Source organism: Oryctolagus cuniculus, chromosome 15 (assembly GCF_051225735.1).
Source record: "Oryctolagus cuniculus isolate XC-2025 breed Fujian yellow rabbit chromosome 15, ASM5122573v1, whole genome shotgun sequence".
Classification (NCBI taxonomy): domain Eukaryota; kingdom Metazoa; phylum Chordata; class Mammalia; order Lagomorpha; family Leporidae; genus Oryctolagus; species Oryctolagus cuniculus.
This window is the reverse complement of record NC_142881.1, coordinates 91,031,829-91,044,186: the sequence shown is the minus strand read 5'-3', so window position 1 is coordinate 91,044,186 and position 12,358 is coordinate 91,031,829. Positions and strand designations below refer to the sequence as shown.

The 12,358-nt window shown below is 40.5% G+C and overlaps 1 protein-coding gene across 3 annotated transcripts in view; it reads left to right on the top strand.

Moving 5' to 3' along the window:
- The window catches only part of LOC100337920 (uncharacterized), a 49,098-nt gene extending 37,237 nt beyond the window's left edge, over positions 1-11,861 (top strand). The window contains exons 3-5 of one of the 3 annotated variants that reach the window (XM_089313740.1): positions 4,184-4,307; positions 4,892-4,984; positions 7,866-11,861. In XM_089313740.1, the coding sequence (XP_089169866.1) occupies positions 4,184-4,307; positions 4,892-4,984; positions 7,866-9,310 (1,662 nt within the window). In that variant the 3' untranslated portion in view covers positions 9,311-11,861. The remainder of the gene's footprint in view (positions 1-4,183; positions 4,308-4,891; positions 4,985-7,865) is intronic. The other 2 variants (XM_089313741.1, XM_089313742.1) reach the window with 2 other exon arrangements.
- The last annotated feature ends 497 nt before the right edge of the window (positions 11,862-12,358 follow it).

The window sequence follows — 12,358 nt, the reverse complement described above, 5'->3', positions numbered from 1 at the left end:
TAATTCATTTATTTGAAAAGTAGAGGGTCTGGTGCTGTCGCACAGTGGGTTAACGCCCTGGCCTGAAGCACCAGCATCCCATATGGGTGCTGGTTCAAGACTCAGCTACTCCACTTCTTCTTCTTCTTCTTCTTCTTTTTTTTTTTTTGACAGGCAGAGTTAGACAGTGAGAGAGAGACAGAAAGGTCTTCCTTTTCCATCAGTTCACCCCCTCAAATGGCCGCTACAGCTGGCGTGCTGTGGCTAGCGTGCTGTGCTGATCTGAAGCCAGAAGCCAGGTGCTGCCTCCTAGTCTCCCATGCGGGTACAGGGCCCAAACACTAGGGCCATCCTCCACTGCCTTCCTGGGCCACAGCTGAGAGCTGGACTGGAAGAGGAGTAACTGGGACAGAATCCAGTGCCCCAACCGGGCTTCTGATCCAACCCTCTGCTATGGCCTGGGAAAGTGGTACAAGATGGCCCAAGTCTGTGGGCCCCTGCACTGCATGGGAGACCTGGAAGAAGCTCCTGGCTACTGGCTTTGGTTTGGTGCAGCTCTGGCCATTGCAACCAATTGGGGAGTGAACCAGCAGATGGAAGGCATCTCTCTCTCTCTTCTCCTCTCTCTGTGTAACTCTTTCAAATAAATAAATAAATCTTAAAAAAAAAAAAAGAAATAAAAGTAGAAAGACAAAAACTCCCATCTACTGGTTTACTCTCTCTGAATAACTTATAGTGACTAGGCTGAACTACGATGATGGCTGGGGCTAGAAATTTGGTCCATATCTACAGTGTGGGTGGCAGGAAACCAGCCAATTTTCATATCATCATAACTTCTCAGGGTGTACACCAGGAGTGAGTAAGGAGTGCAGTAAGGGTATAGTTTTCATTGTGAAGATTCTTATGTGGGGCATGAGAGTCCTAACTGCTATACTAAATGCCCACTCCTACGTGGTTACTTTTATGTTATTTTTATATTTTTAAAATTTCTTGTGTCACCCTAATAGGAGTAGTTTTCAGGAGATTCTTTGCATTTTGTAGGTATAAACTCTACTGAAGTCATAATCATTTGTTTCTCTTAATTGTCAAAAGCTCTCAGATGGTACTATATAATGGTGCTGATAGAGTGTCTACATCTTCCAATGTTTTCCCTCGAATTGTGGATTGAATTCCCTCTGTTGCTAAGAAATATATGATTGATCAGGTTAAGGTATTCTTTTTTTTAATGAGGGACCATTTTATAAAAGAAATGTTTTGAAAAATCTTGCTCCATGTCTTTAAGTATGAACATGGAATTTTTTCCCTATGAATATAATGAAATATACCAAGGCACATCCCAAAATTTGTGAGAAACGGAATAAAACATGTTTATATTGGCATAACAATTTTTAAAATCATATTAGTAGATTTTGTACTGTTGAGCTTTATCATGTCCCTGGCAACAAATTTAAAAATTCATTATTTTTTGTCCCATTTCCACTGATATTTCCTCCATTAATTCCATCAGTGAATGCCAGTCTATTTATCTGTGCTCCTCCCTTTTCTGCTTTATATTTTTAAAAATATTTTTATTTTATTTATTTGAAAGGTAGGATGACAGAAAGGAATAGACATGAGATATCTTCTGTTGATTCATTCCCCAAATAGCCACAATAATAGGGCTGGGCCAGGCCAAAGTCAGGAGCCTGCAACTCCATCTGAGTATCCTACTTGGGTTGCAGGTGCCCCAGTAACTTGGGCCATCTTCTACTGCTTTCCCAGGCACATTAGCAGGGAGCTGGATTGGAATTGGAGAAGTGGGAACTTGAGCCAGTGCTTCAATATGGATGTTGGTATAATATGTGGTAGTTTAACCTACAGTGCCACAATGCTGCCTCCTCCCCCTACCTTTTTCTGCTTTGTGTCACCTAACTTCTCTTTGAACCACTTCATTCACTTTAATAGCTTTAGGCATCACTGAAATAATGTTTGTCAGATCTTTATCTGCAGCTTGGATCTTTCTTTTCAGCCCCTGTTCCTATATATAGTTACCATTTGAACACCCCAAATACATGACCACAGAAACTTCACACATGATATTACCAAATGCAGTTTCTCATCTTTCCATCATGTTCTTTGTCTTCTTTCTCAATTTCATTTTACAATGCCACTTATCGTGCATTCAGCATCAAATTAAAATCTATGTTTCACCTTCTGCACAACAAATTAGCAGGGAATCCTGGTCTGTCTTTTGCTTTTTTATTTATAATGAACTTCCCATTTTGTCTTATTTGGCTGTATCTTGAAGATCAGAGGTTATGTCTCTGTTCTCTTCCTCTCTATTCATTTTATACTTCTCCATTTGCCTCTCTGGGGACGACATTTAAAATCTTTTCAAGTAACTACTACAAATTATTTTCTCCCTATTATTTACACTCTGTTTTAGAAGAGATCAACTATTTTTATGTGGAAAACTACAATTTTTTAATTTTTATTTTTGGAGGAAACATAAAGATGATGATATGCTTTATAAATAATTTTATAAAAATAGTACATAAAATGTTTTTGTTGGAGTTATCTCAACTATGTAGGAACCTTTAAATTATAATTTTATTGAGCACTGTACCAACTTTTTTTTAAAAAAAAAAAGACATTTTTTTATTTTTTTGACAGGCAGAGTGGACAGTGAGAGAGAGAGAGAAAGGCCTTCTTTTTGCCGTTGGTTCACCCTCCAATGGCTGGCGTGGCCAGCGCATCGCACTGATCTGAAGCCAGGAGCCAGGTGTTTCCTCCTGGTCTCCCATGTGGGTGCAGGGCCCAAGCACTTGGGCCATCCTCCACTGCACTCCCAGTCCATAGCAGAGAGCTGGCCTGGAAGAGGGGCAACCAGGACAGAATCCGGCGCCCCAACCAGGACTAGAACCTGGTTTGCTGGCACCGCATGTGGAGGATTAGCCTATTGAGCTGCGGCACCGGCCAAAAAAAGACATATTGAAAGAGTTACAGAGAGGGAGAGACAGTGTGAGAGAGAAAAAGGGAGAGAGAGTCTACCCACTGGTTCAGTTCTCAAATGGCTGCATCATCCAGTGAGTACTGGGCAAGGCTGAAGCCAGGAACCAGGAGCTTCTTCCCGGTCTCCCATGTGGGTGGTAGGGATACAAGAACTTGGGCCATCTTCTGGTGCTTTTCCCAGGCTCTTAGGGAGCAGAATCAGAAGTGGAGAAGCTAGGAAATGAACCACTTCCCATATGGGATGTTGATGTTGAAGGCAGCAGCTTTATCCACTATGCCATATCACCCCCACACATACACACACACCTTACTGCCTTTATGTCCCCTTTCAACCCAGGACCTGTCACCTAAAGGTGATGCAGTTTATAGACTGATTCATATCTGTCCTTTTTTTAAAAAAGATTTATTTATTTATTTGAAAGAGTTACACAGAGAGAAGAGGCAGAGAGAGAGAGAGAGAGAGAGAGAGAGAGGTCTTCCATCCATTGGTTCATTCCCCAATTGGCCACAACAGCCAGAACTGCACCCATCCAGAGCCAGAAGCCAGGAGCTTCTTCCGCGTCTCCCACGCAGGTGCAGGGACCCAAGGAGTTGCTTGTACTGCTTTCCCAGGCCATAGCAGAGAGCTGGATCAGAAGTGTAGCAGCCAGGTCTCGAACTGGTGCCTATATGGGATGCCGGCACTGCAGGTGGCGGCTTTCCCCGCTACTCCATAGCACCGGCTTTTATCTGTCCTTTCTTTGTGTTTTTACCACCTAATTTGTGTTGAATCATGTTCATGAGAATGCATTCAAACAGATCTGACCATCTTTGGTGTTTAAGTGTACCTCAACCTGATAATACAGTAGTGCCCATTTTTTCAAAAAGTCGGTTATTCTGATTGATATTGAATATACATCTCTTATAGTTCATCTAATGTGTTATTTCAATCATGTATTTATATAGATTAGATTGGGTCTACAGATTAGATTCTGAGCTCCTTTCAAAATATTAGGAGACAGATGAGTTTCAGATAGATAAGAGAAAGTATATTGTAGTGACTTTAGAATGATAAAATAGAAGCATGATATTTTCATTGTGATTTTGCTTTCTGTTGCTGATACAGATTAATATGTAAGCTACATCTTTTATAAGACCCACACAAAAGAATGTACTTCCAGTCTCTCTATAGTGATTCAGAACTGATATGTTAAGGTTAACGGTGGTATTACAGGTGTTGTCATTTGAAGACCTGGCTGTAGACTTCACCCAGGAGGAGTGGCAGGAACTGAACAGTGCTCAGAGGACCCTGTACAGGGATGTGATGTTAGAGGTCTACAGCAGCCTTCTGTCCTTGGGTGAGTAAAATTCCCCTGTCACTCCCAAATGGAGCACTTTCTTCCCATTTATAAGGTTTTGTTTTGTTTTGTTTTTTGACAGGCAGAGTGGATAGAGAGACACAGAGAGAAAGGTCTTCCTTTTGCCATTGGTTCACCCTCCAATGGCCACCACGGCTAGCGCGCTGCAGCCGGTGCACCACGCTGATCCGAAGGCAGGAGCCAGGTGCTTCTCCTGGTCTCCCATGGGGTGCAGGGCCCAAGGACTTGGGCCATCCTCCACTGCCTTCCCAGGTCACAGCAGAGAGCTGGCCTGGAAGAGGGGCAACCGGGAAAGAATCTGGTGCCCCCGACCGGGACTAGAACCCGGTGTGCCGGCGCCGCTAGGTGGAGGATTAGCCTATTGAGCCGCGGTGCCGGTCTCATTTGTAAGTTTTAATGCAGCATATATATAGGATTTTGAGACTACGAAGAAAGTGAGAATCTATCATCTAGGAAAGAATTCAAAATCACACTTTTGTTATATAGTTCCTGTGATCAAGATGTTGTCCTTCACAAAACCTGAATTAGTGATTTCATTTTCCTGTATTATTTCCCATGTACAGGGTACTGCATAACCAAACCTGACTTGATTTTCTGGTTGGAACAAGGAGAAGAGCTGTGGTTGGTTGAAAAACAACAAAACTGGGGCCTCCCAGGTCAGTAAGCACATGCTAGGCATGGACGCTGGGACAAAAAGGCTGACTGGATGTTCACTGTGTAGAGCTCTTACCACTAATGTTTGCTAAGTCCCACCCTTAAGGACAGCAAGTTTCATGTATCACACATGGGCATTCTTTAGTCTCCAGAGAAAACTCTCATGTGTACATCCATGTACCTCTTCTGATCCTGGTGAATATTTTCTTCTATTCACCAAATATCCAATCAGTTTCTGGTTCTAAGGCTTTTTTCTATATAAGATGCATTCTGTAAATTTCAGCTTGTTCTCTCCACTTTCATATTCCCATTTTCTTTTTTGATTTTTAAAGTGCATTTATTAATTTCATGAATGGTTATTAATTGAGCAACTGATAAGTACAGGTTTCTTACTAGTTGATCAGATTGAGTTCCTGCTCCTGGTTTGGGCCAGGCACAGAACTTCCTGGTGTAAGCATTTAAGAACTGAACCAGTGAGTAAGAGCTCTCTTTCTTTGTCTCTCTGCTTCTCAAATAAATAAATAAATAAGAAAATTATGGCCACTGCAAACATCAGAGGAGTGAACCAGTGGATGGCAGTCCTTTTTTTGTCTCAGCCTTTGTCTCTCTAGACTCTCAAGCAAGCAGGCAGTCAAGCAAAGAGATAAGAAAATGATTAAAGATGAATAGTAACATGCCTCTGTACTATGACATTAGAAATCAAGAAATGAAGCAGGACTCAGCCTAGGAACATGGAAATAGGTCATCTTAGACTCATTTAGAGAATCAGGAGATTCTGGGTCCCAAAGTCAAGTAAACTCTTGAGTTCATGTTGAGTGACTCACATTTGTCTGGGAGTACAGTTTGATATATGAATTCTCCCTTCTTTTCCAGTATCATTGTAGGACAGGACAGAAAGAAGTAGGTGACTCTATTTTCTATGAAAATAGGAGACAACTGATCTTCCAACAGAAATCACAGTCTTCAGAATTGCAATTTATCAAACAGCAGTGTGTATGCCAAGAATTGAAAGGACAGTGCCAGAACTGTTAATCTAGAATAAGCTAGAAGATACTTTTCAAAGAAGAGGAACACAGTATAGGATATAGAACTGAATTTCTTGAACTAGTAGAGAGATTATAGCTAGCATGGTAAAATGGGTATTTCTGTACCTGCTATGGTTCGGAAAAACCGAAGATAACAGATTTCCTCAGGAATGTGGGAGAGTCGTCGTCATAGGGTGCAGAAGAGAAAATATTTGTCATCTGAAAAACTCATAAATGTCTAAAGATATTCCCCTGGGAAAACTGAACATGAAGCAACCATAGGTACATATGCTGTTTACAAGCAATGGTCCTGTTTACAAGATAAACACATGTCTCTCTCCTGTGCTTGTATGGTAATGATCCAATGAAACTCCCATCTTCAAGACTGAAAGATCTACGGAGAAAGATACAGTACAGTTTTTATAGGAAAAATCTAGAAAAGGAGGACAAAAAAAAGGCAGCTTGAAAGCACTCAACTTTTTAAAAAGATTTTATTTATTTGAAAAAGGTTACAGAGAGAGAAAGAGAAACAGAGAGAAAGAGATCTTACATCTGCTGGTTCACTCCACAAGTCTTTTTTTTTTTTTTAAAGATTTATTTATTTATTTGAAAGTCAGAGTTACACAGAGAGTGAGAGGCAGAGAGAGTGAGAGGTCTTCCATTCGCAGGTTCATTCTCCAAATGGCTGCAACGGCCAGAGCTGCACTGATCTGAAGCCAGGAGCCAGGTGCCTCCTCCAGATCTCCCACGTGGGTGCAGAGGTCCAAGGCCTTGGGCCATCCTCTACTGCTTTCCCAAGCCATAGCAGAGAGCTGGATCAGAAGAGGAGCAGCCAGGACTAAAACCGGTGCCCATATGGGATGCCAGCACTTCAGGCCAGGGCGTTAAGCTGCTACATCACAGCACCAGCCCCACTCCACAAGTCTTAATGAACAGGACTGGGCCAGGGTGTCAGGATGGCCGAGTGGTCTAAGGTGCCAGACTCAAAGACTGGGCCAGACCAAAGCCAGGAGCCTGCAGCTCCTTCCAAGTATCTATGTGGGTGTGGGGCCCAAACACTTGGGGTCATCCCTCTGCTGCTTTCTTAGGCACATTAACAGGGAACTGGATATGAAATGGAGTAGCTGGGTTTCTAACAGGTGTTCAGATGGGATGCTGACATTGCAGGAGGAGGCTTAATCTGTTATGTCACAATCCCAGCCCCTAGCACTCAACCTCTTACTCTACCTAGCCAATGGGTGAATATTTTTACTCAGTATTTCTGCACTTAAAAAAAAAACCTTATTTATTTAGTTATTTAGTTATTTATTTATTTTTTCTTCTTGAAAGACACAGTGATATTGAGAGAGGGAGACAGAGGAGGAGAGATCTTCCATCCAGTAGTTTATTCCCCAAGTGGCTGCAATAGTTAGAACTGGGCTAGGCTAATGCCAAAACTTAGAACTCCATCTGGTCTTTTCAGTGTGTCTAAGCACTTTAGGCATCATCTGCTGCCTCCCAGCATACATTAACAGGAAGCTATTTTGGAGTAGACTAAGCAGGAGTCACACTGGCACTTTTATGCAAACATTTGAAGAAATGGCCTAACACATCTTCCCATATAACCCACACTTAAAATATTTCAGATAGTAAAAAAATGAATTGAACATTGGTTAGTCTATTTTTATAATTTGTATATTTTACACATATAAATTTGTATAATTAATATACTAAGGAGAAAATATAATATTCATAAATAAATTTCATTTATTGATAGGTGAAAATTGTATGCCTGTAGGATAGCAAGAAACTTTATTATATGAATATCCCAGAATAAACACTTAGATGTGACTGATAAATATTTTTTTTCTCATTTCAGTGTCAAAAAAAGATGACCTGATTGGGGCCAACCAGGAGAGTCAAGATATCAATCCCAGGCACTATGTAATCACAAGCAACAAAACATCAACTCACAAGAGAGTTGAACTAAGAAAAACATTTAATTTAAACTCAACTGATATTTTAAAACTGACTATAAAGAAGGACAAATGTTCTGAAGTATGTAATGTATTTCAGAATGTGAAGCTCCCTTGTAAGCCAGATAAAAAGCAAGGTGGAGAGAAAGCTAGTGGCACAAATGTGCATGGGCCATCCTTCTCATGCTGGGAACTTCCTAGTCAGCCTCACAATATTCAGACTATGCAGCACTCTCTTAAATATGATGGACAAGGGAAAGTCTTCAAAAGGGAGAAGTCACCCTTTACATATGAGAGCATACATATGGAAAAGTCATATAATAGTACTCTCACTGAAGGAAAGAGAACTCAGATAGGAAAAATCACTTTCCGTGAAAAATCTAACATCACCAAACAGCAGTCAAACACAGAAGAGAAACTCTGTGAATCTGTTGAGTATGAAGAAACTCTCATGTACAAATCAGATCTTAAAACAAATCAGAGAACAAATGCAAGACAAAAATTCTATGCATGCAAACCCTGTCAGATGCCTTTTACCTGTAAATTATGCTTTACTCTGGATCACAGAAATCACATAAGGAAAAAGTTCTGTGGGTGCAATGAGTGTGGAAAAAACACTTGCCAGAAGTCAGAACTCATTAGAAATCAGAGGATTTGCACAGCAAAGAAACCTCATGAATGTAATGAATGTGGAAAATCATTTCGCTGGCGGTCAGAGCTCAACACACATCAGAGAATTCACACAGGGGAGAAACCATATGAATGTAATGAGTGTAGAAAAGCCTTTTATTTGAAGTCACACCTTATTACACATCAGAAAATTCACACAAGGGAGGAACTATATGAATGTAATATATGTGGAAAGTTCTTTGGCTGGAAGTCAAGCCTCGTTACACATCACAGAATTCACACAGGGGAAAAACCTTATGAATGTAATGAGTGTGGAAAAGCCTTCCATTTGAAATCACACCTCGTTATACATCAGAAAATTCACACAGGGGAGAAACCATATGGATGTGATACGTGTGGAAAGGCCTTTGGCTGGAAGTCAAGCCTCATTACACATCGTAGAATTCACACAGGGGAAAAACCTTATGAATGTAATACATGTGGAAAGAACTTTCGCCAGTTGTCAAACCTCATTATACACCAGAGGATTCACACAGGGGAGAAACCTTATGAATGTGAGACATGTGGAAAATCTTTTAGTGGGAAGTCAAACCTCATTATGCACCAGAGAATTCACACAGGGGAGAAACCTTATGAATGTAATGAGTGTGGAAAACCATTTCGCTGCCCGTCAGAACTCACCGCACATCAGAGGTTTCACACAGGAAAAACCTTATGAATGTAATGAATGTGGGAGAACATTTCACTGTACTTCAGACCTCAAGAAGCATCAGAGAATTCACACAGGGTAAAGACCTTTTGAATGTGATGTATGTGGAAGAACCCTTTACCAGAAAGCAGAGCTGTTACACATCAGAGAAGCCCTGTGAATGTAATACATGTGGAAAGGCCTTTCACCAGAAGGCAGTCCTCATTAAACTTGAGAGAATTCACACAGGGGAGAAACCTTATAAATGTAATACATGTGGAAAGGCCTTTTGATGGAAGTCATACCTCATTACACATGAGAAAATTCACACAGGGGAGAAACCTTATGAATGTACTGAATGCGAAAAAAACTTTTACTGGAATTCATACCTCAGGAGGCATCAGAGAATTCACAAGTATGGGAATGTAACAAGTATGGGAAACACTTCTACCAGAATGCACATCTTGTGAAGCATCAGAGAATTCACAAACAGGAGAAACCTTATCAATGCGATGAGTGTGGACAAGCATTTTGCCAAAATTCAGCCCTCAAAATACATAAGATAAGGACACAAGGGAAAACTAAGTGTAAATGAGTCTGGAAAGCCTTTTGATGGAAGTCAAACTTCATACATCAGAGAATTCACCTGGATTGAAACCATGTTAATAAAAATGTGGAAAAGATCTTTGCTAAAAGTTGTACCTCATTGAATATCAGAGGATTCACACAGGTTAGAAACATTAATTAATGTAATGAATGTGAAAGGTTTTCCAAAAAGTCGTGCCTCAGTTGCATCATAGAATTCACAGAGGGAAAATATCTTGTAAATGTGATGAATGTGTAAAACCCGTTTTGCCGGAAGTTAAATTTCAACAGATACAGAGGACTCACACACACACACACAAAAGCCTATCAATATAATGAATGTAAAAAACCTTTTGCCAGAAGTCATTCTTCAGCTCAAGCCAAAGAACTCAGAGATAAGAGAGCATGCATATACACAGGAAAACTCTACTGTGAATTATTTCTCACTGTCAAAAAACTCACACAGAAGAGTGTAATGGAAGTTGAAAAGCCTTTTATTGTAAAGGTGAACTTCAACAAATTTCAGGAAAATTACACAGAGGAAGCACTGAAAGTGTACTATATATGGAAAACCCCTTGGCTGAAAGGCACCTTTATTGGGTATCAGGGAATTCTCATATGGCAGTAATCCCATAGGACAGAGACCAGCTATGTGTTATTCAAAAATTATTCTATTTGACATGCAATCTGATTTTTCCCACCCCTTATTATGAGTGGGATGATGTAAATGACCACTACTTTCACATATGAATTTGTTAGTAAGTATTCAGTCTATGACATTCATTTGAAATGGCATCTTTGTTAGTTACAAAGTTAAATGTGTTTGATTTTTTTAAAGATTTACTTATTTGAAAAGCAGATTTGGGAGAGAGAGGGAGGTGGGGGGGGTGTTGGACAGAGAGAGATATCTTCCATCTACTTTTTCACTCCCCAAATGGCTGTAATCATTGGGACTGAGCTAGGCCAAAGCCAGGAGCCTGAAATTCCATCTTTGTCCCACATGTGTGTCAGGGGCCCAAGTATGTGACTCATGGTCTATTAATTCCCCAGACACATTAGTAGAGAGCTGGATCAGAAGTGGAGCAGCCAGAACCCAAAATGGGATTCCCCATGGGATTCTAGCATCACAATCAGTACTTCAATCTGCTATGCCACAATGCTAGCCCCTAGCCTATGAGTCTTTACCCATATTGTTATAACCAGTACTGTTACCATAGGCATGTTATCTGACTTACGTGCTACCCATAATTTACCCCCAGCCCTAGATGAGGGTGTTTTCTAGGGTGGAGAGTGAGTCTCTTGCAATCTACTCAATGAGAATCATGGCCTTGTCTGTGTGTAGATTTAGATTTACTCACACTACTGGAGCTTGGTTATAAGCTGATGAGAGGATGTGGGCAAAGTGTTTTTGGTGATCTGGTCCAAGTAGTCTTCCTGAGATCGATTTTGTGCCAGTGTTTATTTTTGCTTTGTTTTCTTACACTTTTTGTTGGGTTGCTCTTGTAACTGAATTTTGACTTGTTTGGGTCCATCTGGCAAGGTTCTGACCACTGCCATTGAACTATTTTCAGATGATATAGGCAGGTAGTGAGCAGCAGAAATGAACTGCCAATAGCATCTGCACTGCCCAAACCCAACCTTTGAAGCTGCTGAGATTGTGTTAGCTAGAAATAAATATGACTGCATGCTTAGCAAACCCACTAACCATCAGGCATCGGAGCTTCACTTCTCATCATGTACCAAATTCCAAGATTTCAACTTATGTGCTACAGCCACATGTATACCTGATGCTGTGAGATTTATGTATTTCCAAAAGACATGGAAGTGATATTCAAACTCTTCCCTAAACACCACCATATTTGAGTATTCAATTATATACCACCCTAGACATCTCCAATATCCTGCAAAAGTGCACTCTTACATTTTCTCTTGAGGCTTTCCATAGTCAAATGTAAATGTATATTAGCCCTTTAAATAAATCTTGCTTTTCTGCTCACCTTAATCTCCTCAATTCCTTGAATTTATAATATATATTATATATATATATATATATATATATATCAGAAGACTTTTTATTTAAAAGAATTACAGATAGGTGGAGAAGGAAAGCGAGAGATCTTCCATCCACTGGTTCTCTTCCCAAATGACCACAGTGGCCTGGGCTGGGCAAGGTTGAACCAAGGATCCAGGAGAGTCATCTGAGTCTCTGATACAGATTGTAAGATATCAAGCACTTGGACCATTTCTGTTGCTTTTCCGGGTACATTATCAGGGAGCTGGATCAGAAGTGCAGTATCTGGGACTTAAACTAATGCCATATAGGATGCTGGCATCACAGATGTTTGCTTAACCTGCTGTGCCACAACACCATCAATTCTTATGGGGATAAGAATTTGTACTCAAGTCTGGCTGGGAGGCCCCTGTGTAACAGAGAAACTACTACATAAATATAATGCTGTCTGATAATTTTTTTTAAGATTTGGTTTAAGGCAC